The sequence below is a fragment of the Pyrgilauda ruficollis genome, unplaced genomic scaffold, assembly GCF_017590135.1.
Source record: "Pyrgilauda ruficollis isolate IOZ18807 unplaced genomic scaffold, ASM1759013v1 scaffold45, whole genome shotgun sequence".
Taxonomy (NCBI): domain Eukaryota; kingdom Metazoa; phylum Chordata; class Aves; order Passeriformes; family Passeridae; genus Pyrgilauda; species Pyrgilauda ruficollis.
The window spans coordinates 5135093-5161674 of NW_024526044.1; the positions used below are offsets into that span (position 1 = coordinate 5135093).

General features: G+C 50.6%; 1 protein-coding gene across 1 annotated transcript in view; it reads left to right on the forward strand.

The window, feature by feature from the left end:
* Window positions 1-5085: 5085 nt before the first annotated feature.
* The window catches only part of NFATC2 (nuclear factor of activated T cells 2), a 69901-nt gene continuing 48404 nt past the window's right edge, over window positions 5086-26582 (forward strand). Inside the window, exons 1-5 of the mRNA XM_041478458.1 lie at window positions 5086-5242; window positions 12602-13628; window positions 14936-15104; window positions 23861-24063; window positions 25925-26097. Of these exons, the coding sequence (XP_041334392.1) occupies window positions 5086-5242; window positions 12602-13628; window positions 14936-15104; window positions 23861-24063; window positions 25925-26097 (1729 nt within the window). The remainder of the gene's footprint in view (window positions 5243-12601; window positions 13629-14935; window positions 15105-23860; window positions 24064-25924; window positions 26098-26582) is intronic.

Genomic DNA, 26582 nt, shown 5'->3' on the forward strand with positions numbered 1-26582 from the left:
TCAGTTGCACGGCAGAGCCTTGAGATGCTCCAGAAAGAACATGCTCCTGGGGGCAGGGTGTATTTTTGCCTTGTGCAAATGCTTGCTCCTGTCAGTGGTGCAGCCGTGATTGGAGCAGTCCCTGCCCCCGATTTGCCTCTGTGTCACAAGGCTGCTCCCAGCATTTCCACAAGGAAAAAGCAGCATGAAACTGCAAGGGGTTAATCACACATGGCATTTTTGGGATCAGTCTCTGCCTCTGGGAGGATTCCTGCACCCACAACAAAGTGTTAGAGTCTTACTAATGCAGGGTGTGTAAATGATGATGTGTTAATAATTTTAAGCCCTTATCCCCTTTTATGATTGGAGCAGGCTCGGGATGAGGAATGAAGGCTCTGCACAAACACCCTGCCAGCAAAAAGCTGCTTCGGTGGCTTTGCTCCCCGAGCTGGGCTTCAGCAAGTCTCAGCCACGGCAGAGACCTTCCCCAGGGGTCCCTGTGTCACCCTGGGGTGCCACGGCTGTGAATTCTCTGTCCCTTGACCTTTCTCTCCACCAGCCTGCCCTGTGGGACACCAGCTACAGCCAGCAAATGATTCCAGAGGCCTTCGTGCAGGGCAGGAATCACATTCACAGATGGGACCCTGTCAGAACTGGAGCACTCTTTTATAATATTCCAGTAGATATTCTAAGTGAAATTTCATCACTCATTTTTTTTAAAAAATAGCCAAGGATAATAATATCCTAGAACTTCTTTTCCACTACTGGGCTAATCTATTTTTTTAAAAAAACTATGATATGTGCATTCCTTTGGTTTGCCCAGCAGACTTCAGAACTTAATGGGAACGTGGAGATATGAGCAATTTTTCCATTGTCCTTTCTTGCCAAACCACTTTAAGCTTGAAATTTGGGGGTAATATCTCTGACTCAACCTGACCCCAAAATTGAAAAGTAGTGTGTGTGCCTGTGCCTCTCAAAGGAACTACCAGATATTTCTCCCTTCTTTCTCCCTCCTTTTTTTTTCTCTAATAACACTCCCCACTCTCCAGACCAAGCAACCAGTCACTCACAGGCTGAGCTCATTTTAAAGAGCTTGGATTAAGTCCATGTGCAAGTTTTAGTTGCCTGTTAAATTTCTAATGCCTGCCACATACACCATTAGAACACTTAGATTTTTAAGACAGCATTGACTCATATTTTCTTTGGGTTTTAGCAGCTAAATAGACATGCAGCTTTCTTAATCTGCTTTTTTTCTACCTCTTTTTCTTTTAAAAAGTTTCATGTGAAGGTATTGCAGTATTAGAGGTTCAGAGTAAATTATGTATCATGTGGGACAAATAATAATTATCATAGACATTTCTGAGATCAAATAAAATTTCTTCCTCTCAGAGCACCCTCTGCTCCCTTGCATTAGTGAAGCAATTGATGCAGGGAATACAGTGGGGCAGTACAAGTAGAAACTGAAAATAGTAAATGAGAAGTTACATTGGCAGTGCATTTAAACACAGAAATATGTGAAGTACTCTCTAACTCCCAGTCTGTATTACACTAGGAGTGCTCTTTTTAGATTTGTTTTTGGATTCCCCGTCCCCCAGTGCCTAGGTAGTCCAGTATTCACATTCTTCTGAAGTTTTATTAAGGTACAGCCCTGCCAAAGGGCAGCACGGATCCAAGTATGTGGAAAAGGGACTGCTTCCACCCTGCAGTTCCCTGAAATGGCAGCACAGTGTATTTCCAGCTCTGCTCTGTGTGCAGCCTGCTGCAAGCATACGTGGCTGCAATTTTTGTTAATGCTGCCAAGGACAGGCTTTGCTTCAGTCCTTCAAACACCTTTTTGGCTCATGAAAACAGCTTTATAGGAAAAACCCCGGAGCTAATGCTGACTCCTGGATCTCAGGGTGAGTGCTGAGAGCCCAAGCAGAGCTGGGACCACTCTCCATGACCCTGGACACAGGAGAAATGCATGGAGGATCCTTGGAGAAAGGAAGGCTCTGATGAGAAAAATATTGAGATTTAGGAAAACCAAGCAGTATTTGTACTTTACTCCAGCCTTCCACTCCAGCCCTAATGGAAATCAAGCTTTGGGAAGCATTTGTCACGTTGTTTGGGTTTTCCTTTGATGTTTCTGAGTGTATATACTGGGCTGAAGAGCCCACAGTCTATTTAAGTCTAGGAGCTTCCCTGCCTTCCCTTCACCACTAATTATTAATGACAGACTGTGGGCAGTATTTGTCAGTTATGTAGTTATTAACAGCTAAAACTTAATTTATAATGTTTTATTTTCACTGTGGGCTCAAGAGCCTGTTTTGGGTCTAAACTAAACTCCACTCAGCCTTTGGAAGGCTCCAAACACTACAGCTGTCACTTGAGCTGGATTCTGCAGCTGCCTGCACCTACCAACAGCTTGATACCCCTCTAATATTTAGGCCAGATCTCTATTTTGTGCACTTCTGCTCGAAGTGACACACAGGTAGGTTCAAAGCTAGCCCACAGAGCGTTCCAACTCGCATCTCTGTGCTCTCAGAGCATGTGGAAACTGTTCCTGTGGGTTCTGAGTAGTGCTCATGCAGGACCGGTGTCCTCGTGTGCCCTGCGAGCAGCAGGGGGGAGCAGCAGGGACACACTGCACTAAAGCCTGGTGGCTCTTGCTCCCTGACAGCTGTCAAGTTGTCTGCTGGGCAGAAATCCTTGAATCCTATAAGCTGAGCTAATTGCTACGTTTCTCTAGCACTTTTCTCACTGCTGTCTTGTCACCCGCATTCCTGGGCAGAGGCAGAACTGATGATTACGTGTGTCAGCAGGGAGACTCTGGCATGACACGGTCCTCTTGGAAAGCAAAAGGTACATTTTCCATTTGTGGAGCATTACTAATCCTAGGAGTAGCTGAGGATAAGTCTGAAGCTTCACATGCCTAATGGGAAGTAAAGGATGGGATAGAGCTTTAGCAGAAGTCAGGGTCGTTTCCCCACGCCCTCTTGCCAATCACCTGTATCTCACTTAACAAGCCCAAAGTTTTTGTTTGTCATTTCCTTCTGAGGCTAATCCAATTGATGCTCTCCAGTTGTGCTCCGTGTGGTGTCAGCTGTGAGGATGACAGCTCTCTTTAGTGCTAAGCCAAGATCAGCAAGTATATTTTGTTTTTCTAATGAATTTTAAATAGAAGAGGCAATGATAAAAGGCCAGTGCTCAGCAAACAGTAAGGATCACTGGACAACAGATACAAACAATCCAATTTAATAGATGTTTAAACAATTCAGAACAAATCAGGCTTTCAGAGAGAGCAGCACAGGTTCCCCAAGGGGTGGCAGCATCTGTGAATACCTCAGTATTCTCTCTGCAGGCTCACCTGCCCATTCTGACAGGCACTTTTCCCTATCCCCAGCACCTTCCAGTAACAAATGAATGCCACAAGGTCTGATTCTGGTGGGACTGCTGCCCACCTGGCCTGATGCAGACCCCCAGCAGGTTTGGCTGCTCCCTGAGTGCCCTTCCAGCCCCAGCCCTGTGTGGTGTTCCTGCTGCCAGCCAGGAGCTGCAGGGGGACCAGCCAGTCCTGGGCTTCTTCAGAAACTCTGTAAAGAACCTGACTGCAAACTGCAGGGAAAGTCTGAGTTCTTGTCCTCTGGATGAGCACAGGATGGAGCAAAAGGGTGTGATGAGAAGGCAGTTTGTCATTCCTTGGCTGGACACATTCATGAGAAAGGCAGTGGGTTATAAGCCCAGCTGCAGAGATTCTGGTCCATGTGTGCTTTAAAACAGACTTTCTGTGACCTTAGACAAGTAACGTAACTTAAAGATTTGTCTTGCAGTTAATGCCACCGTGCTGACAGGCTTAGCAAATAAAAACAAGCTGAAGTAAACACCAAAATAGGTTTTTAATGATCTTGGTCCCTCTGCCTTTGCATCCCTGCCCTGTCTACAGACTAGGAGCATTTTTCAAACTCACAGACCTGATGACAGCCATCTGCACACTCATAAAGGGCACCACACAAAGAGGTAAGCGAGGGAACAGCCCCCTGACCACAGATGCTCTGAACACACAAACCCAGGGTCCCCAGTCACCCACGAGTGAAGTCACTGCTGCTGGCAGCAGCCATCCCCGGGGCAGGAGGCTGTCGGGGGGCAGTGGCCAGCACCCTGTGCAGGGCCAGGGCAGATGGGATGAATGCAGGCAGTGTGGTGGAGGTGGCAGGGGGACCTGGGGAAGCTGGCAGCACCCGGCTGTGGTCAGCAGGGAACGCGGCGAGCGCCCGTCCTCTGAAACGCTGTTTGTGAGCGAGGCAGGAGGAGAACAGAGCCCTTGTGCACGATGGGCCCGCTGCCTCTAAAGGTGCTGCAGCGAGGAGAGGCTGTCCTGTGCTGGCAGACACCGGCTGCTGGGAATGGGAGCACATGGCTCGGGATGCGCTTACACACACCGGCTGCTGGGAATGGGAGCGCATGGCACGGGATGCGCTTACACACACCGGCTGGGAATGGGAGCGCATGGCTCGGGATGCGCTTACACACACCGGCTGCTGGGAATGGGAGCGCATGGCTCGGGATGCGCGAAGCCCGGAGCAGGCAGCGGCACGGCCGCGCTGCCGGAGCGGCGGGACCCTGCAGCACTCCGCAGAGAGGGGCTGCGGGCAAGGCAGCCGGTCACACCGAGCGTGGGGCATCGAGGCGGAGATGCTCGGCCGAGGGGCAGCGTTCCTGGAGCCCCCCGAGCCGGGGCAGGCCCGATATCCCCGCTGCCGCCGGCGCGGGGCCCGTGCGGTGCTGCCGGGCCGGTGCCGGCTCCTCCCCGGGGGCGGCCCCGGCGCAGGTGGCTGCGAGGAGCAGGAAGCTGCCCCGCTGCCGCCCGGCCGCGCCGTGCCGAGCCGTGCCAAGCCGAGCCGAGCCTGAGCCGAGCCGAGCCTGAGCCGAGCCGTGCCGTGCCGCCCGGGGCTCGCCGCCCGCACCTGCCGTCGGGGCACCGCTGCCGCCCGCCGCAGCCTCCCCGGCCAGGGCATTTCTTGGTGTTTCCTCGCGTTGTTCCCTCCGTTTCCCCGCTCTGACCGCCCGGCTCTCGCTGCCGGAGGCTCCGCCGGGTCGCGGCTCTCGGGGCAGCCCCGCTCCCGGGCCATGAGCGCCGCGGGCCCCGGGCCCGGGCCCGGCCCCGACCCCGGCCCGCAGGAGGGGGAACCGGGGCACGGCCCCGGCACGGCCCGGCCGGACAGCCCGCAGGAGGAGTTCGACTTCTCCATCCTCTTCGACTACGACTACCTGAAGCCGATCGAAGGTTGGTGAGGGTCCGCCCGGGCACGGCGGAGCCCCCGGGGCCGGCCCGGCAGGCGGGGCTGGGCCGCTGCCGTGAGGGCCGCTTGGCCGGCAGGTGCCCGGGCCGGGCCGCGGGAGCCGCGTGCCGTGCCGGGATGCAGGGTCCGGCCGGGGGCATGCCGCTGTCCCCAGGCCCACTGGAGCCCGGTGCCGGGATGCAGGGTCCGGCCGGGGACATGCCGCTGTCCCCGGGCCGTGCAGCCGGCACCGGGCGCTGCAGCAGCAGCGGGAGCGGAGGCGCTGGGCACCGCCCGGCCCGGCTCTCGTGCCCCGCGTGGTGCCCAGGGAGCTCCGGGAGCTCCGGCAGCCGGAGCGCTGGGGCGTGCAGCCCTCGCAGCCGCTGGCTCCAGCCTGGGGACAAACGGCAGCAGCTGAAGTTAAAATTGAGGGGGAAAGAAAGGTTTGCGGACTGTTCTGCTTTTCTGGGCTTATGCTGTGATACTTTAAAGCGCAGGGACAAGTGTTCCCTGACTTTCTACATGGTAATTTTGTTTGTTGATGGTACTAAACAGGGATACTTCCCATAAAATACAGTTTTGTGTAAACCAGACAAAGCCGAAAGAGAGGACCCAGAGGAATGATTTGTTGAGATACTGTCTCTAAGATACATTGGTTTGGATTCTGCTCAGTGGAGAGCTGGTGTTTCCCTGGGGCATCTCAGAGATGTTGTGTTCCTCCAAAGAAGGAGACCTTTGAGGCCTGATGAATTGTGTCATCAGTGAGGTAGAGAGTTGTTGCTGAGTTTTATTCTCTCTGTCCTTGTTTAAGTGTACAGATGTGCACCAGCATTGAAGCTGACTGGGGATGGTTCATGCCATCAGGTGGACAAAGCTGAATTTTCTTCCAAGGTTTCATGCAGATCAAAATAAGCTACAATAAATCCACAATGGGGAGGGGTTAATGATTTTAATGAAAATACACTGAACGTCAGTGAAAGCTTCAGATGCTGGTGTGTTCACAGCTTTACAGTAGACAGTGCTGCTGTGAAGCCTTAAGTGGGAAGTTCTACAGAATATAATCACACGTAGGTGGGGGTAGAAAGTTTAATCTTCAAACCACATAAATGCAGAGCAGGGTGTGCTTGTTGTAGAAGTAACTTCCTTCTTGAGCCTGCTTTCTTCACTTTTGAATGACTGGAAACCATAATTAGTAGTAATTCTGTTCCAAAGATGGAAATCATTAGCATTAAAACAAAAAGATCCCAACCATATATATGAGCATTGTAATCTGGAGAACATTCTCCCTGGCTTTGAAAAGGCAGCAGCTCCAGTCTGTAAGCAATCCAGGATACATCCGCAACCTTTAATGTACAAAAGATTAAAGCATGTTTACATGAGAGCTGAAAATGGTCAATTTCTGAGCAAGGGCTTTGTCCACATGCTGCTGCTAACTGATGCTCATTGTTCATGTGCAGTCCTGGCCTCGTCTGAACTGCACTTGGGCAAACAGGTCCTGTGCAGAGGAGGATTCAAAGTGGAACCAAAACCAAAGGAATGGGTCCCAGCACTTCAGTCTGGTTCCTGCATTTGGAGGCCTCCCAGCCTGGGCTGCTCCACCCACTGCTCATGACAAGTCCTAAAATAACAAAGCCATAAGCGTGCTAAAAGGGATTTTTTAAAACTAAAAAAAATACGGGGAAACATAAATTTTGGGCTCTAGGCATGGATTGGGGTGAATGTTTATTCCTGATAAACAATTTTTTGAAAGGCTGGAATTTGGCAGTATCCATCCAAAGCTGTGTTTTAAAAGCAGGACCTATATCACAACTTGTTGCCATGGGGATGCCAGAAATATCCTTCCTGCAAGTGTCTGGCATTCAGTAGAGCTTGTGTGTGCCTGGGCCAACAGGAACATGGACTGCTGTAAAAGCAACAGGGGAAGAAGGGTCAACAGAAACCCTGCAGTCAATATTGTTAATATTAGATGTTCCTCTTGAAGCCAGCCATTTCCAAAAGCAGCAGTGCTGCAGAGAGTGCTTTTTACCTTTACTTGCCAGACTTTAATTAGCAATCTTCTCAGGATTTGCAAACAAGAAATATCTGCTGAACTCAGGGGCCTGGCTAGGTGAGCAGGATTTGGGGAGTGTGGGCAAGGCATGCACTGCTTTCAGCTGGAAGCTGGGATTTCTTTTGACCACTGAGGATGTTTTCTGTGTCCTTTGAGCAAAAAAGTGTGAGATGCATTCCCTGCAGAGTCCCTGTGCAGGTGTTGGTAGTGGTATCACTGATAGCCCAAATTTTAGCTGTTTCAAACATGCCAAGTGAGTTAATGAGCATTTCCAAATGAGCTCCTACAAATGAGGGCTCCCAGAGGAGTGAGTTCTGATAACTGCTGGGTGTGCTCTTCCCTAGCACCTGTTGCTGGCTGCTGAGAGACAAAATGCTGAACTGCAGACAGTGCTCTGCCCCCGCAGCTCCCTTCAGGGTTGTTGGGCTCACTGTGTGATGATCTGCTGAGAGGTAAAGCTGCCACATCATTTTTAATGTTTGAGGTCAGCCCTTCTGGGAGCTGATGCTCTGAGGGGTGTTCTGCAAATCCAGACAAAACCTGTGTTTAAATAAGATTCCAGATGAAGCCCTGCCCTGAGACAGCAGGTAGGAATGCAGATGGGAAGGAGTATTTTCTCAGGCCCTTGCTGTAGCTCATTAGGCTCTGAGACTGCTGATGTGAATCTGCAAGGTCTGTGTGTGTGTAGTGCAGGGAGCATCCATAAATATTAATATTCCTCCAAATGCTTGTTTGTATGTAGACAGGCTCCCGGGGACATTGCCACGTCTTGTAGGTGTCAAGCCCTGAATAATTTGCCTCGTTCCTTTTTTTTTTTCTTCTCCCAGATGCAAAGCTATTAAAAGGAAAAAAAAACTGAAAGTGCATGCAGCCGGGTCCTGGGGCTGGCTCAGGAACACAGGAGGCAGTGTTCAGCCCTGCCATAAAGAAGCAAATATGCACATCTACCAGAGAATTCCAGATTTCACTCAGGAAACCAGCTCTCACTTGGAGCTTCCAAGCAGTTAGTGTAAATAACAGACAACTCAGCTTTTGAAAAATGCAAAGAAGCTCTGGACTGGGCCCTTCAAATGACAATAAGCAAGTTAATTAAAAAAAGAAAATAGACTCTTTTACTTATGCAAATAAGGGACTGCAGTTAAATCCCGGGAGCTGCAGCCAGCGGATGTGAGGTCAAAACCCAACTTGTGCTCCCTGGCCTGCACAGGGCTATCTTTAGCTTTTCCTAGAGGATGGTTTGGATAAACCCAGCATGGAATGCAGCTGCTGGGTGGGCCTTTATTCCCTAATTTCATGCTAATTGTCACATTTGGCTGAGTGGCTGGCTTTGAAGGCGCTGCCTTGTTTCAGACCTCCCCAAGCCACGTGTGCTCACACTGCTGTGGCCCTGGGCTTGGGGAGCCTCGGGAGCCTTTTCCTTTTCCTTTCTGCCCTTCAGAGATGTGTGAAAAGGAGTTTGGTAAATGAAGGGTCGAGTCCTTTGAAACTGAAATCCCTTGGTCTCTTTCTCCTGTGACTCAACTCTCCCTGGGTTCCTAAGGGCACTCTTGAGGGTCTCCCCCTGGGGAGGCTGCCTGGCCAGAGGAGCTGCTTTGCTGGTTATTTGCAGTACAGGAGCATCCAGACCCCTGCTTCATTCCCTGCTGTGGTGGGAGAGGCAGTCATGGGGGTGAAACCTGTGGGGAAAAGGGGCAGTGAGAGCTGGCAGCTTGTAGGCAGTTTGGGTGGGATCCCACAGGGCTTGGGCTGCTCTAGGGAGAGGAGCTGAGTGACACAGGGAAGGATGTTTGCTGGCAGCAGAGCTGACTGAGGGCATGAGGAGGTGCCAGTGCTGCCTGGGTGTGAGACTCACTTTCTTTTAACTCCCCTGTGAAAGCAGAAGGATCTTTTGGTACTGAATCAGAGGGTGAATCAGCAGCGAAACCTCAGGCTGGGAAATGCTTGAGTGCAGGGAGAGGGGAAGTGCTGGAGCTGCCCGTGCTGAGGAGCTGTCTGTGAGCTATCCATCACAACAGCAGTGGAGAGGACAGTCCTTTGCTGGAGTATTGCAGTGTGTCCTGGGATGCAATATGAGAAATGGATGAACTCTGGAAGGTGGCACGGCCTTGGGAGCAAAGCTGTATCTCCGAGTCGCTTCAGTCCTTGGAAAACACCTTTGCTGGGCTGATCCATCCTGTACCTGTTCTCTGTAAGGGCTCTCCCTCCCTGGGGAGCCCACTGGAGGGTGGCAGGGCTGTTCCCTGCCATCCCAGTGTGGCAGAGGGCCAGCAGTGTGAGCTTTGCTGCCCTACCCAAGCTCTCCTTGGCAGCTCAGGGAGAAGCTTGGGTGGTGCTGGGGCCATCTGCCTGGAGCCATTGCTGTGTCCTGGGCTCTGTGTCCCACAGGCACCTGCAAGGGCAGAGAGAAAGCAGCTGAGCTGCTGGCCAGCCTCCTCTGCCCCTCACAAAGGCAGGGGCTTGATGCTGCTCACAGGAGCAAACTGCTGCTGCTGGCGATGCTCCTCTCCTGGGGCTCTTGGCTCTCCTCTTCCTCGAGGAGATTCCTGACCTCAGCCGAGCTGGCCAGAGCAGAGCAGCCAATTCCCTCCTGCTGAAGCAGCAAGCAGAATTCCTGCCGATTTCCACGGAAGAGCCGTTTATTTGTGGGAGCAGCAGTGGCTGCTTCAGCCCCGCACCCCGCATCCCTCCCCGGTGAGGTCAGAGCCCGCATCACCGTGCAGCATCACCGTGCAGCATCACCGGCGTTGCCATGGGGACAGACCGCGGCGTCAGCGGCCGGGACAGTGAGAGCATTGTGCCTCTGCAGCTCTCGGGGCCGGGAGAGCTCCCCAAAGCCCCGAGCCGGCTCCTGACGAAGCCGTGCCGATGAGTCAGGGCTCAGGCTCAGCCCTGGCACCGCCGCTGCTGGGGCAGGGCAGGGTTTGTGTGCGGCCGTGCCCACGGGCCCTGCGCTGACAGCTTGCCATGCGGGGGAGAGTAAATATTGCTGCTGCACAGGAGCTGGGGGTGTTTGCTCGGCGGGGCTGTGTCCCGGTGGCAGGGGCAGGCTGGGGCTTGCTGTGTGTGTGTGTGAACGTTGTTATTCACACCTGGCACGTGGGGCAGTGCCAGGGTGAAAGTGCTCTGTGAAACGCAGTGTTTCAGGGGTAAGCTGAGAAAATGTGCCTTGTCTGAAGCCCGGGTTTTGATGGGCTGTCACTGTGGGTGAGGGGTGTGTTTGTTATTCAGCAGACTTTTACAATTACACGTGCACGTACAAATACATTTGCTTGTCCCATACCCCTCAGCATGAGCCTCCCCCCGCTGGCTTTGCTGCTGGCTGTGCTGAGTTTTGGTTCTGTACCTGTTGTTGTCTGTACCTGGCACAGCTAATTCAGTTTAAGGTGTGGGGAGGGCAGCTCTAGCTGGGTGTGCTGCACGGGGAGCTGAAAGGCTCACCCGTTCCTTGAGGTGAAGCTGTTCAGCCTGGAGAGGTTTCTGCTCCTGCTGGTCGCTGCACAAATCCCACCTCGAGCCTGGCATCCAGCCTGGCTCTGCTTGGGGCTGGTTTTGCCCCTGGCATCAGCTGGAATGGGGGTGGCTGTCCCCAGAGCGGCGGCAGCGATGGTTTGGGGCTGTGGGGGGTGTGTTTCTCTGCTCATTGCAGAGATGTGACGAGTTCTGTTCAAAGGGAATCTCAGCAGCAATCTCGAGGCTTGATGTGTCAGACCTGAGTGATGGGGATGACACACCGCTCCTGAGTGCCAGAGCTCTGAAATCACAGTGCTAAAAATATGTTTGGCTCAGAATTCAGTGACTCGTTGCTGTTTTCCTGTCCCCAAAACAGCTGTGTGCTGGGATTAAAAGCCAGAGGGAACCTTAAGAAATGTGCAAGCTGGACTGTCCTGTGCAGCTCCCCTCCTGTCCAGCCCTTCTGTGTGTTGGTTTGTTTGCTTGGCTCTTGGGGTTCCCCACTGAACACAAAGGCTCAGCAGTTCCTAAAAATGAACAGAAGCCTGCTGAAAAGCAGTCAAAATCTCTCTGCATGTAAAAGTTTCACTAGGAACTTCTGCTACTTTTGCAGAAAGCACAGTCAGCTCCTGCCTGGCTTTCTGTGTGGTATTTTCTCATGGGAATTGCTGTCTAATGTCATGTAGGAGTTATAGAAAATGCTGGAACAGTAATTTGAATACTTAAATGAAACCCTCTGCCTGTGGCATGCACTGATCTGTGCCCAGAGCGAGCAGATAGGGTGAATTAATCCCAAATTGTGGAGCTGTTTCAGGTATTTCCTGCTGGGTATACTGAAATCTTTAAAAACATATCCTGGTAAGGTTTTGCATGTTTTTGTGTGATGACAAATACTCTTGAGCTCCCAGGCTGGGGCAGCTCCAGGAGCTGCCATGACTCTGCTCTCTGGGATGCCACTGCCATTGCACACCCTCGTGTGCAGGGACCAGACTGGAGCTGGGCTCTGCCGTGCTGCTGGGAGCTCTGGCTTCCCTGGAAGCATCCCTGTGCTCTGCAACCTGGGCAGAGTTTGCAAAATGGGAATCTCTGAAAATTGAGGGGTTTTGGTACCAGCAGAGAGAGAGTTTTACTGAGCACTCTACTTGTTTTTATAATCCCTGTCTGAAAATGTTCCCTGGGCTGAAATTGGAATGTGATTGCCCTTAACCACAGGGCTGGATTCTTTCTCCCTCTCTCTCTTCTCTAACAAATATTTGTGAATGTGTTTTCTGACTCACATGAAACCTGTCACCAAACTTGCTGTCATGATACAGAGCCAAACAAATCATCACACAGAAGTGACTTTTCAGTTTAAGAGTTTGAGCTCAGCTTTGGTTCACGAAGCCTTTCCTGGCTGGGTTTGGCTGTGTAAGGAAGGTGTTTCTCCCTTCTCCAAAAGCTGTTCCTCAACCTGTTTGGAAGTGATTTTGTGATGTGCTGGTCTCAGTCCAGCTCCTAGTAGGCAAAATTTGACCAAAGTCACAGCACCTGGGGTGTCCTTGGCAGGAGGGCAGTCCTGCCCTGGACAGGGGGGCTGACACTCTGCTGCCCTGTCCAGGGGATCCCTCGGGTGAGGCTCAGGCAGCAGGAGCCTGGCTGGTGGTGTTTGCAGTGCTTCTGTCCATGCTGCACCTGCCCTGAGCTCTTGGGCTTCCCTGGCTCTTAATCCAGTACTTCTCACAGGCATTAACTGCAGTGAAAAAGAATTAAATAATAAGCTAATATCAGATCACAACCAGTTTATAAATATGCATTTTTTTTAATCCATGATTGCTCAGCTTCTGTAACAATATTTACAGTCTTAAAGAGACCCTTCTTTTTCCAGAAGAACCGACTCCACATAAAACCAACAGCCCACCCTCTGGAGTTACATACGCTCATGATGTCCTGGACTGTGGCCTCAAGCCATGCCCCCTGCCTTTTCCTAGCCTTTCTGCAGATCCCATGGGCAGATATGGACAGCCAGATAGCATAGGGCCAACACCTACACACCCTGCCAACGCTGCAGGGGCCTCTGCTCCGAGCCCTAGGATTGAAATAACTCCATATCATGAACTGATTCATTCGGGGGGTCCCTTCCGCAGCAGAGACACAGATGTTCTGTTGGTAGAACATCAGCCAAACTCAGCCACCACTAGCCCGAGGGTTACCCTGCCTGTCCCTGGCTTTGAGGGCTACAGAGAACCACTGTGTCTGAGCCCAGCTAGTAGCGGCTCCTCTGCAAGTTTCATTTCAGAGACAAATGTATCTCCTTGCACATCACCATGTGTTTCACCAAATAATGGTCCTAGTGATGACCTTTGTCCGCAGTTTCAAAACATCCATACTCATTATTCTCCTAGAACCTCTCCAATAATGTCACCACGAACAAGCATCACGGAGGAAGCCTGCTTGGGACGCCACTCACCATCACCCTGTCCCAACTCAAGGTCCTCGTCGCCAGGTGCAAAGCGGAGGTTCTCTTGCACCGGGCTCTACGGCACCCCGCTGCCCTCCGCCTCGCCTCGGCAGTCACGGACCCCCTCTCCACAGCCCTCTCCTCGCATCCCCCCGAGAGAGGACACCTCTGCAGTCACTTACACACAGCTGGCCAGCGCTCCCCTTTCCATGGATGCTATGAGCAGCCTTCCCACGGATCCTTCCTGCGGCGTCCCCACGAAGATCTGGAAAACCAGCCCCGATCCTTCGTCCATGTCTTCCCACAAAAACAGCATTCCGTGTCACGTCTTTCAGGCCGTTGACTTCCACGGGCCCTGTGAGCAGGAGGACAGGAGAAACTCGGCCCCAGAATCCATTCTGTTGGTTCCTCCATCCTGGACAAAGCAGCCGGTGCCTGCAATACCAATCTGCAGGTATGTAATGCTTCCTGTGGGTGTGTTTTTCATGTTTTTTCATGGTTTGGTGTCCTCTGTCGTGGCTGATGATCCCTAGGGAATGTTTTTTTGAGCAGGCCAGAGCTGAGTGTTCAGGGACAGCATTGGTTCATGGGAGCCTGGTCCATTAGGATTCTGAGATGAAAAAGTCAGGGCTTTGAAGAAACATCACCAAAGAGGTTCATTGATAGCCAGTACACTACAAATTCAAATTTCCAAATGAATTGTCTAAATAGCAGATTGCAGACAGCCTTTGACAAGGGCTGAACACTCTGGTGCCATCCTGCTGCTCCTGAAATGGTTGCATTGCTTTTGTAAAGTCACTTTCAAATTTCCATCAAGGATGAAAATGCTTTAAATAATGCCTGATTCCAAACAGAGCTTGCTGCTCCAGGTCAGACTGAGCATTTGGTCAGCTCTGGTGATTTAGTGTTGGTTGTTAATTTATCAGTTGTCCCTTAGCCCAAATCTCAGCCCTCCATTGTCTGGCTCTGTGGCATCTGCCAGGACCAAAGGTGCCAAGTGTGTGACTCTGCTCACAGTCCCTGCTGGCACCCTGTCAGTGCCATCCCACTGGGCACTGAGGCTGTCCCAGGGTGTTCCTGACCTGCTGAACACAAACTGTGAGTGAAGGAGCACAGGCTGTGACTTCCTTGGCTTGTCAGACCGGTCCTGGCAGCAGCCTGTACTCACAGAGTGAGCGTGGTTTAAAATCCAGTGCAGGCTTTAGTTGCACCTTGCACTGTATTCATTCCATGTCATAAACCCTTGTGTATTTTAATAGCAGGAAAACTAGTAACAGGTAAGAATATTTAGCATTTTGTTGATGTGCCTTTTACTATTTATAGAAATCATAACAATTGTTCATTTACACAACTGGTAGGTAGTGGCAAATGGAGTTAATATTTCACAATACATATTCTGTGATCCAAGTTGGAGTCACACAGCAAAAGCTAGATAACAGAGGGGGATCTTTGAAAAAACAAAAGCTAGATAAAGGAGGGGGATCTTTGAAAGCTAGGTAAAAGAGGGGAATCTTTGAAAAAAATGTAACTGCTGCAGGTATTTCTGTTTAAGGAACAGAAATATCTTCCTCTCTTCTGCAAGGAACTGTCTTCTCAGCAGAGCTTGCAGTCAGATGTGAGCAGCTCAGCATCATCTCGTGGGAATTCAAGCACACACCTGAATGTTTCAGGTGGGGCGCTGGGAGGAAGGAGGGACCAGGCTTTGAGAAATCAGGTTCTCAGGAGTTTCCCTGGTGGTGTGTCTCTCTCTTTGTGTCCCAGCTTGCCCGTGCAGTCCCTCCCTCCCCTGGAGTGGCCCCTGTCCAGCCAGTCTGGCTCCTACGAGCTGCGCATCGAGGTGCAGCCCAAGCCCCACCACCGCGCGCACTACGAGACCGAGGGCAGCCGCGGCGCCGTCAAGGCTCCCACCGGCGGCCACCCCGTGGTCCAGGTAAGCTCCTGGGGATCTCCTGGAGGAAAAGGGGGGGCAAGTTCATCTCTGAAATCCTTACTGGAGGCTGTCCTTGAGAGAGGAGCGCCCTGTGAGCTTTTGGATGTGCTGAGCCGTGGCGAAGTCCGGGACTTGGAGAGGGTTGGTTTGGATTGGCTTCTGAAAGCTCAGAAATGTGGGAAATGTATTTGCTGCCTTTTCTGGGCTGTATGAACCTCGTGTGATCCCGTTACAACTGTCATAAGGTGCCTGGGAAGTCACTGCTGAAACAAGTGAGCAAATTTCAGACTGTCAGTGGTGGAGAGAACAAATTCGTCCCTTTGCTGACCTGAGAGCTGAATGAGCTGAACCCTTCTTCTGTTTGGAGTGTGAACAGCTTTTCCTTCACCTTTCAAAGGGTGGTATAAAATACTGGCTGAGTAGCTGCAGTGTAGCCAAGTGGGGGCACATCAGTCATTTCCCTCATTTCCCCTGTTTTCAGCCCATGTTTCCTGAAGGAAAGCCAAAGCCAGGCTGGGGTCGGGGCTGTGCTGTGTCAGTGGAGAGTGCTGGAATGATGTGTGGAAGCTGAACAGGTCAGCCTTCACTAAACAAAGTTGGCTGCATCCCACAGATGTTCCTGACACGCTCAGGGCTTGCAGGAACCAGGAAAACATTAACATTTATGTGTAATTTCAAGCACGTGATCAATACCACTAATTTCACTGGGTTGATTTGTGCTTAACTTCAAGCATATGTTCAGTATTCCCCTGCAGGCTCACCCCCTTTTAAAATCAAGCCATAAATTGTTAAATCAATGAATTTGTTTGCTTTGATGGAGCTGGACTTACATGTATGGCCTGGGCATTTGAGTGGAGGGTGCAGGGTAATAATAAACAGCAGTCCCATTTGCCATACTCCAGTAATGCAGGCTTTTTGGTTTGGGTCTGACAAGCTCACAGCCTCCTGTGGTGTGTTTGAAGCTGCCTAGAAGCAGGAGTGATAGCAATCAGCACTTCTCCTTTCTCAGTTTGCTTGCAACTGCAGTCTCACTTACCCTCCCAAGGTATTCCTATCAACAGGGTCCTTATTGCAGTGAAGGAGTTTCTTGTGACATGGGGAAATAGAATTTGTTTCCTTCCTGCAATCAATATCAATCAAAGAGGCATTTATATTTTCTGCTGAAGACAGGAACCAGTATTGCTAGTTTTATCATAATTTGCCATCAAACTTCAGGATCTAAAACTATAAATTCAAATGTCCACTTTAGTTTCCCTGAGCAGATGTGCCTCTGCACAGCTGGGCCTGCATCTGGGGAAAACATGGACAGTTTCTTTCTGAAGGTTCCTTGTAAAGCTGGGAGTATTTGTTGAATTTGTGTTCACTTGAACATAACCAGGTTCATATGGATGCCAAGTAATTAGATAGTTGCACCTGTATGGTTTATGGCATCTCAGACTGGGGGAGGCTAGTAAAATCCAAAGTTTTCATGTCAGAAGTTATTTGGCTTCAAGGGATCTTTTTTTTTTTTTTTCCCTCTCCTTCTTTCCCCTCTGTGAAGTTTAACTTTTGTGTTCTTGTTAGATGTAAACAGAGTATTTTTCTAAAGTACAATCTCTTTTGAAACAAATCTGATTTTAAAAAAAGCCTTCAATTAACCCTTCACATGACTAATTACCCAGCTGAACCTGCTGGCAGAAGAGATCTTGGCTGGTTTTTGCAGCACGGTGCTGCCCTGCAATATTTATGTTTTGGAAAACGCATTTTGCATGCAGATTTCTTCTTTGGGGTGCTCTGAAGCTACAGACCAGCAGATCTCATATCCTCTGAGCCTTATCTTGTGGTTTATCTTTCTGATGCTGCTTCCTCTTCTTCACGTGTCACGCCTCGAGTTTGTGCTCAAGGCTCTGCACCAGCTGTGCACTCCAAGCATGGCAGGAGAAGGTGATCAAAGCCTCTGGAAGCTGGGCAGGTGGAATGGGACAGAAGCTGTGCCAGGAGCAGGGGAGAAGCCCTGCATGCCAGGGAATGTTCACATGTCTGATTTCAGGGCTGTGTGGAGTCCCGTGGAGAAGCACAGGCTCCCAGCTCAGGTGTTTGAGTCACTCCTGGGAGGAGCCTGCAGCTTGTGTTAACTGTAGAGAGCTCAGGTTTTAGGGATGTGAGTTGGATGTGAGTATCCGTGGATGTTAAGGTGCTGAGAATAGCCAGGAGATGCTTTGTAGCCAGGACAAAGCTGAAGTTTGCATGCTCCTTCCATCCTGCAGGTCCCCCTGGTCACTGAGACCACAGAGGAGGGGCAGGCACGTTTGGTTCCCAGCTCTTTTTTTCCCAAAGCTGCTTATTTGTGCCCAGCTGCTCCAGGAAGGCTGTGGAAGAGCCTGTTCATTAGGAAAGGCAGTGGCTGCTCCTGTGCAAAGAGCTTGTGGATGTGATTGGGACAGAGGTGGCAGAGCAAACACAGCCCTGGAGTGTAATGAGAGGTTAAATCCCCACTGATTGCCTTGCTACAACATCCAAATGCAGAGCAGGGCTGCAAAACGCCCGTGCTCAGGTGAGGGCAGGGCAGGCACAGGGACCCCCAGCCCCTCCAGCCCTGTGTGCCAGGCTCCTCCTCGCCTCTCCTCTCCAGAGCAGGAAAGCTGTGCAGAGAGGGGCTCCTGTTCAGCACAGCCAGCCCAACGTTCCCCTGGGCTTTAACTTTTAAAATTGTGGTGACTTTCACTGCCTCTTTTTATTTTTCTTATTAAAAAGAAGCTGGAATGGCAGAGTTGTTAGTGGAGCTCACAGGAGCTGCTTTACAATAACAAACGTATGTTCCACTTTCCTTTTATATTTGAATTTTGCCGTCTGTGTTTTCTTGTGGTTTTGCAGTCAAAGGAGACATTGTTTCTTAGCCTGGGCTTCCCATGGGGCTCTGACTTTTAACTGTATGTGACTTCCAACATTCAGCTAATTCATTGGTGTGTTAGTGAAACTAGAGCCTTTGATGGAAACTCAAAACCAAATCACAGCTCATGGGGTGATTCGCACTCTCACAGTGGGGCCGGGCTGCTGAAACCCTGTCAGCCCTCCCAGGCGGGTTTGCTGCCCAGGGCACATCCCAGCAGCTGAGTTTGTCCTTTTCCCCAGCTTCCCGAGGCCCCTGTGCAGGGAAGGGCAAGGCCAGGCCGTTCTGGAGCTGGCTGGTGCTGCCCAGCATCTTTGTGCCACTCTGGTGGCCACCACTGGTCTGGTCTGGAGCTGGGTTTGGCTCCTGCAGGGGTTTTGGTGTGACAAACCACTGCACCTTTCACACCTGATTTACTTGCAGGGCTCGTTTGCACAGTGGGATCCTTGTGGGGCCTCTTGAGCTTTGACAGGGAGCAAAAGGAACCAAGGCAAAGATCTCCTTCTGGTTTGCGTTCTTTTGCAGTGTCCCAAGTCCATTAAATTGAACAAAACCATGTGAGAAGATTGGGCTTTGTTGCTCAATGTCAGCCCTAACTGAAGCAGGCAGAGGAGCTGCTACACGATACAGTGGCTGGACGAGGTCTTTGTTGAATTCCTGACAGTTATTGATACCCCACTCTCCCTGAGACAATGCAGTGACATTTTTCCATCTCGCTACGAGTATTGTTGAGCAAAGACCTCCCAAAAAAAAAAATCCTTGACATCATTGTGGTCCGCGGCTATTAACGGTGGGGATTAATGATCCAAATCCAAGGCTGGAGCCGCTTGCAGCAGGAAGGGGGGACAGAAACGGCGCTGTTGGCCCAGAACATCTTCTCGGAGGGTCTGAAGGGCCCGGAGGGAGCGCTGGGGCCGCTGCGGGCGGTGTCGGGCTCCGGCCCCGGCCGGGGCGGAGGAGGACAGGCGGCCCGGGGGCAGCGCAGCCCCGGCTGGCCGGGCGGCCCCGCTTATCTCCGGCACAGCAGCAGGAAGGGCAGCCGCGGGAGGAAGCGATTTCTCACGGCTTTGTGCTCCCTTCTCGTTTAAACGCTGCTCGCCGGGCTCAGTTTTCCCTCCTGTCGCTGCCGGCCGGGATGAGTGTGAATCTCCCGAGCTGACCGCACACACGCTCATGCATCCCCAGGGACTGGCAGGGACAGTGATGCACAGCGTTACCCTGAGCTCAGAGAGCCGGCCAGCCGAGTGCTTTCCAGCAGATAAAACCCCCAGCCTAGAGAACCCATTCCCCACGTTTATACTTCCCTCCTTGCGTTGTCTAGACAAGAAGGTGCTTTAAAGATGCATCTTTGTCCATCCCAGAGAGAAAGAAAGACCTAAATGCCCGACAGGCAGAGCTCTGTTGGGGGGAATGGGAAATAAATGACTGCCTTGTACTCTCTAGAGCAGTCGGGCTCACACAGGCTCTTACTGGGGCTCTTCAAACACAGCAGTACCAGCTGCAGATGCTGCTGCTTTCATCTGCAAAGCCCAGCACTGCACGGAGCATTCTGATGTGCAACAGCCAAACTAGAAATCCCCGAGAAAATTTGGCTCCACAGCCCAGCAGTGAGAAGGCAAAGCTTGCAGTACTGCCGGGAGCTGAGGTGCTGCAGCTGCTGAGTGGTGCCTGATGTGCCAGTTTGGGGTGCTTGCAGGACAGGGTCAGCATTCCCTGTCAGCATTCCCTGCAGCAGGGCAGGATGGGATCAGCATTCCCTCTCAGCATTCCCTGTCAGCAGAGCACAGGGCACCACAGGTTCCTCACTGGGCTTTGGCTGCTCGTCCTCTGCTGGACCTGAGAAATCACTGCCCCTCTCTGGCCTGGCTCGTGGGTAAGGATAAAAAAGTGATCTTATCTATTTCCTATGACTCTCTCTTCTTCCTGCTAATAATGTAATTCTGCATAAATTATAATAATATTTAAATTCGAAAAAGTATGTCCCATTGAAAGATCTAAATTTCAAAATTGCACTGATTTCCCCCTGTATTGGTACGTTATGTCTACAGCTGATCACCTACAGAATCTTTAAAGAATTTGCCTTGGTTTTTGACTCTGCTGTCAATTTATCCCTTGATTTCAGCACAATTGAGCAGTGTTGCAGCCTTCACCTGTGCAGAGCTCTGTTCTTTGTGCAGCTCAGCAGTGACCCTGTGCTTCACATCCCCCTGGCCAGGGGCACTGCCAGCTGCTTGGGTGCAGGGTTTGGGTCATCTCAGCACTGGGTAGGGAATGGTTTAGAAGGGAATTAACACCTCTGCCTTTAAGTGCTGTGCATTTGGAGCTGGGGTCTCAGTTTGTGAGGAGACCTGAGTTTTGGAACAGGGCAGGAGAAGTGTTTCATGTGCCTGATGTGTGCTCCTGATGGCTGCAGTGCTGGGGCCATCACAGGGATGGTGTTGGGTGTGTAACTGGACAAACTCAGCAGCTAAGGGCACATCTGCTCATTTTTGCATGCAGAATTGCACAGATGCCTTCTGCAAATGGCACTCAAATCCCCCCCTTTCCCAAATTTGACTGGTATTGATCCATGGATGGAGTGCAGACTGAATTTGATTTCTGCAGAGGTGAGATGATGCTTTTAATCGTGCCACACATTTCCATTTTGTTTAGAAACCCAATCATAGCAGCAAACCAAACAAGAAAAGTCTCCTTGTTTTCGGAATGATGTTATTTGTTTATCTGCCAAAGTGCTTTGCATTTCCTCAGGTCACAGACCAGCCCATGTCTGGCTGTGTTAATATTGTAAGAGTTAGGCAAAAGCAACGTTTAAGAAAAATCTTTTAAGTGAAAGAAATAGGATCTTAAAGTCCCAAAATAGAGTATGGAAAGGTACACATCATGTCTGGCTTCTCTTTCCCCTTGTGGCAAATGTGACTCAAAGGAGTTGGGTTTTTTCCAGCTCGATCTGTATACAGTTTGGGGGAGTTTTATTGTGAATAGGTCACCTTATAATACACAAAAATATTTCATCCCAGAGTTCTGTATTCATAAATCTTTCTTGATCCTCGCTTTCTTGAAACTGAAATCCAGATGATTTTGTATTTTTTATGGAAAGAAGAGTGAGAAAGAGTGAAGGCACACCTTGGTGTGAGGCTGGGGCTGCCCTGGAAGGGCTTGGAGGGAGCAGCTCTGATGAGCAGAACAACACTGAAGCACAGAGATTTTACAGCAGCTTGGTCGTTGCTAAGGGAGAAAAAAAAAAATGAATTTCAAAGTTAGTGTTTTAAAAAGCATTTTAAATCTTCACTTCTCAAAGTTTGTTTAAGGGTCAAATTTATTCCTCCTTTGTTTCTTCAAAGAAAAGATTGGCGCTTTGGTTAAATATTGAAGCAGCTGCCTGCTGCAGTGGAGATGAGTGTTTATTGACAGTGACAATCCTCAGCAGTTCAGTTTTAAGAAGAGACATGTCTCTGAAGCATAGCTTTGATGGGTTCTTTCATTGTAGCTCACAGAATTTCCTCTACACAAAAGCAGCACCGAGCAGGGCGAGCATCACTGCTCCCTGGTGCAGGTAAAGGGAGAGCTGGTGTGACATGACCAGAGCTGTGCTAAACTGGTGGTGGAGATGAGTGTCAGACTCTGATTTTTCAAGCTCCTGGAGTGTTTCTGTGAGCTGTTCATCTCAGTTTTTTGATTCTTAAGTCATCCTGCTGTTCATAGCAAGTGAAAGGTAGATGGAAATGGTTATGGTAAATGATCACCTATATTAGCCCTGAAAATGTAATCAATTAGCTCAAGGATAAACCCTTTTAAATGGGTACACTTGACTCTTTTACATATATTTTTGCTCTTGCATTTTATAATGCTATTCTGATTTTACAATTACATCATCCCACAGCATTGCCATAATACCATAAATTACAAAAAAAAAAAAAAGAAGTAATTTTCTTCCACTGACCAAACTGATTTAAAATCTGGTTCTGTGGAGGATCAGGAGGCCTTTTACTGTGTGTTTTATGCCCCTGGGCCAGCAGATAATACAGACAGTGCCGTATGAACAGGGAATCAATTCCTCTCTTCTTTAAGACTGTATGCATTTATACAACACACACCCACAGACAAGAACATTATTGGACAACCATGAGCAGTTGTGTCTTGGGAACTCATTCTGTACATGAGCAAACACCACTTAAAATTACTTTTAAAGGTGGCCAGTATTAAACCCCGTGTATGTAGCCAGTTCTGTTACAGCTGCTACTGACTGTGCTCACTGGGGGCAGATTTTCTTTTGTAATTTATTATCTGTTTTCCTCCATTTCAGTCTCCCACCCATAACTCTGGGATTTTGTTCTGCCAGGACAGAGGGGAGGGCAAAAGCTGCTTTGCTGTCACTGTAATAACCCCTCTTGTCCAAAGGATGCTCTCGTTGTTGTAGCTGGATCCACAGAGAATTACTCTGTCAGACATGACAATAAACACACTCAGTGCTTAAAAACTGCTCTTCCCCTCGCCCCTTGTGAAGCCAGGATGGCTTTTGGTGATGCAGGGGCTTTGCATTGGAGGCCAGGAAATGCTGGATGTTCAAAGTCCTGTGCCTAGGGTGAGTTTCCGTGTGGCTCCCAGTGGATCTGGGCTGTGGGTCAGCAGGGGCTGACTCTTCCACCAGTGCCTGTTCCCAGCAGATCTGTCATTTTGGCTTCTGTCGCCTTTCACCTCCCATCTGCTTTATCCATTTCTAAATGTGCCTGTGGCTGCTGCTGTATTTCTCACATTGCTGGCCGTGCTGTGTCTCCAGTACCAGCCCTGGCACTCTCAGCCCAGCTCCCTGCTCCTCCCCTGGCTCCCAGAGCCAGCTGAAGGTTTGCACAGAGCCTCCTGCCCCATTCCCCTCCTCCCCATCTCCAGCACGCTGGTGCCAGCGAGGGATGGGATAGTCTGGGCTGGGCTCTGCAGTTTGCTCTTGCACAGCCCCTGCCTAGAGCCTGGTGCCTTCAATGGAGCCATTCATGGGGCTGTTCATGCCAGGGGAGGCTGCTCACTCAGGCCATGGCTGGGGGGTCTCTGGGGCACAGCCCCTGCCTCTGTTCCCTCCAGAATGAGTGCTGGATGAGGAGAGATAGCTCTGGAGAGCGAGTGTCACTTACATCTGCCTTACTGGAGGAAGGCTGCCAGCACTGCATTGATGCTGCATGTGGTCCCCTTCCAGGGGGGAATTAATCCTTCTGTGCAAGGATACCTCCTGCTGACTGGTGAAAGAAAAAAAGGAAAAAAACCCCTTGGTTTGGCCATGAATACCATTAGCTTAATCTTCCTTTTCTCTGATCTTCCAGTACTATTTGCTTTGTATGGCTTCATCAAGGTTTTGTATGTGGACAGAGTAATTGAAAACAAATTTAGCATGTCTCAGACCATAAAGTTCCCTTTCAGCTCGATCCCTGGCTATGTGGTAGATAAATGTCTGGTTCTCATTTTTGGTTATGTGAGAAATTTAGAATGGTTTGATTTGTAATTTTGAACGTTAATAAAGAAGGAGAAATTTCCTTGTCTCCCTCTCTATGGAGGCATTCTGGTTTCCTCGCAGCAAATGGTGTTTATTATTAAAAAAAAAAACCACCAAAAAACCAGAAGAATCTGTGTCCTTGAGGCCTGGAAACCCCAGGCTCCAAGGACAACTAAGACATCCTTGTGCTGTTCAGTCCCAGACCCAAAATGCCATCTCTACCTGTACAATGTAGTGCAAGAGGAATGCTTGAAGGTGACCCGACAACTGGGGGAAGGATGAGCTTCCAAGAGCGCTGAATCAGTGGCAGATACCTACATTTACCTACATGCCTGCAGATCTCCCTGCTTTCCCCAAGGCTTTGCAGGCCCAGTGTGTGACAGCAGGTTTTTCATGTCTTGCCAGCTGCACGGGTACATGGAGAACAAGCCCCTGGGGCTGCAGATCTTCATTGGCACGGCGGACGAGCGCATCCTGAAGCCCCACGCCTTCTACCAGGTCCATCGCATCACGGGCAAAACCGTCACCACCACCAGCTACGAGAAGATCATTGGCAACACCAAAGTGTTAGAGATCCCCCTGGAACCCAAAAACAACATGAAAGCAACGTAAGTAGATTTCTTTTTGTTAGCAAAGTTGAGGTGGGTTAAGTTGGCACTGAAGTTCTTTCTCTTTGGAAAGGAGTCACTTAAAAGGATAATGATGCTCTGGAGGGGTTTCCCTTTCCAGCATGTTGGGATGGTTTATGAGGGCAAGACCCTTTTGCAAAACCAGCTACAAGCACGTGGGTTAAAGCTGCTGGGAGAGTTCCCATCCAGCGGGTGACCATGCAGGCACTTCTGCTCTGTATTCCAGTTTCTGCAGTGACTGTGCTGTAATCACAGAGTGGTTTGGGTTGGAAGGGCCCTTAAAGCCCATCCAGTGCCACTCCTGCTATGGCAGGGACACCTTCCACCATCCCAGGCTGCTCCAAGCCCCATCCAGCCTGGCCTTGGACACTGCCAGGGATGAGGCATCCAGTGTCTCACTAATCCATCACCTTCACAGTCAGAATGGGTTTGTAGTGCACTCAGGAAAAGAAGACTCAAATCATCTCGAGTCCTTGTGCTGCAGGGACGCAGTGAGGAGCAGGGGTGGGATGCATTTTACAGCATTTAATGGAATACAAAACATCTCTTCTGAACTTAGTCAAGTGCTCTGGCCATGAAATCTCCTCTTGCAATACGTTAACAGAAAAGCAAGCACAGGCACATCTTGTCTGTATTACTCCTTCCAGTTTTATGGAGGCAGAGGGATGAAGTGGGCACCAGTCTGAAAACTTCAGGCTTGAACGTGTGCCAGGCATGAGAGTGATTGCTCTGCAGAGGGAAGAGCTGTATCTCCATCCTTCAGAGGAGCCTGACAAAATTGGCAGAGCAGTTATGTTTTTAAGCCCCCCTACTTCATTTCAAAATCCACATTCTTTCTTAATATTTTTTTTTAAAATATACCTCATTCCTAACAAGGAACCCTGGAATAATAAACCCCTGCACATATGCAAGGGCAAGGAACAGTGTGGGTGTAGGGAGCAGCTTGGGGCTTATACCTCCCCAAACGTGATTTTAATTCATATCAAGAGAAGAGAAATGATGTGTTTTTAGAACTGATATCAAAATGGGCTGGCAGTGCCTGTTTAATAGCAGTGCTCACTGCCTGCTCTGAGAACTATTGCTGAGCTTGACAAATAATTGTCACATTTTCCTAACACGGGCATGTTTGCAAGGTTACACTGGACTCTGGAGAAGCTAATCTGCACTTACACCAAATATTAAGTTGCAGTGCTGATTTAAGCAATCCTAATCCTTTCGTTGCTGCTCAGCCCCATCCTGCTCCCTGCACCCTCTCTTTGTGCAGGGACACAGTGAATGGGAGAGTGAATATCTGCTCTTGCCTTGCCTGGGAACAATGTCCCCGGCCTTTGGAGGATGGCACAGTGACCTGGGCCAGGCTGCAGAGCCCAGCTGTAGCAGTCAGGAGGAGACAGCAGTCTGGTCCCTGCTGTGGAGCTGAATTCCACGTGCCTGGCTGGTGCAGGCAGTGGGGATTCTGTACCCGGCTGCTGTGATTGCCCACGGGGCAGAGCTGCCCTGCCCAGGTGTGGGAAGGGATGCTGGGCAGTCCCTGGGAGCTGGGCTCTGAGGAGAGCTGCTGATGGAGGCTCCTGCCCTGGGGAGGGCTCTGCCTTCTTCTCCCCTGTGCTTAGCACTGGGAAACAAGATTTGGGGTTTTAATGCTTGGAGAGCAGTGGCCAGAGAGCGCGGAGAGCTCCAGCAGCACCCCTCGTGTGCTGCACCTTGGGGGTTCTTCCCCGGGAACATCAGGATCCCAACCAGAGCCCACCCTTAGAGCTGCCCTTAGCCCAGAGCAGGGAGGCAGTCCCGGGCAGGGCTGTGAGCTGGGGCTCATCCCACCTGGCCGTGTGTGTTGCAGCATCGACTGCGCGGGGATCCTGAAGCTGCGCAACGCGGACATCGAGCTGCGCAAGGGCGAGACCGACATCGGCCGCAAGAACACGCGGGTGCGCCTGGTGTTCCGCGTGCACATCCCCGAGCCCAGCGGCAGGATCGTGTCCCTGCAGGCCGCCTCCAACCCCATCGAGTGCTGTGAGTACCCCTGGCACTGCTCCTCTCTCCCTGCCCTGCCTCCGGGCTGGCAAACCCGGACGTTTGAATATTCGTGTTGCTTGAATGAGAACTTCAACGTGTTGTTAATGTATGCTTTAAAAAATAAGGCAAACGTTACAAATCATTTATAAGCAAAGATGAAATGCTTTTTTTTTTATTGGCACCTGCCCTCTGTGCCAGCCAGGCGTGGCTGTGGCTCTGAACTGCGGGCACTTCTTGTCCTGAGAGAGGTTTGGGGGGCAGGTGGCTCTTCAAGGTGCTTGGGGCTTGTGAGGGCAGCAAGCTCCGTGCTGCAAGTCTGGGGGCTTCTGCAAAGTTCATTATTAGTGCATTGCTGCCGGGTCCTGCTGGCTCCCGGGTGGTTCCTAGGAGCAGCCTGGGGTGTGTGTAGGGACACACCTGCGCTGTCCCTGTTGGTCAAGTGTGCAAGCTGTCTGCTTTCCTGGCTTTGTTTCGAGTGGAGG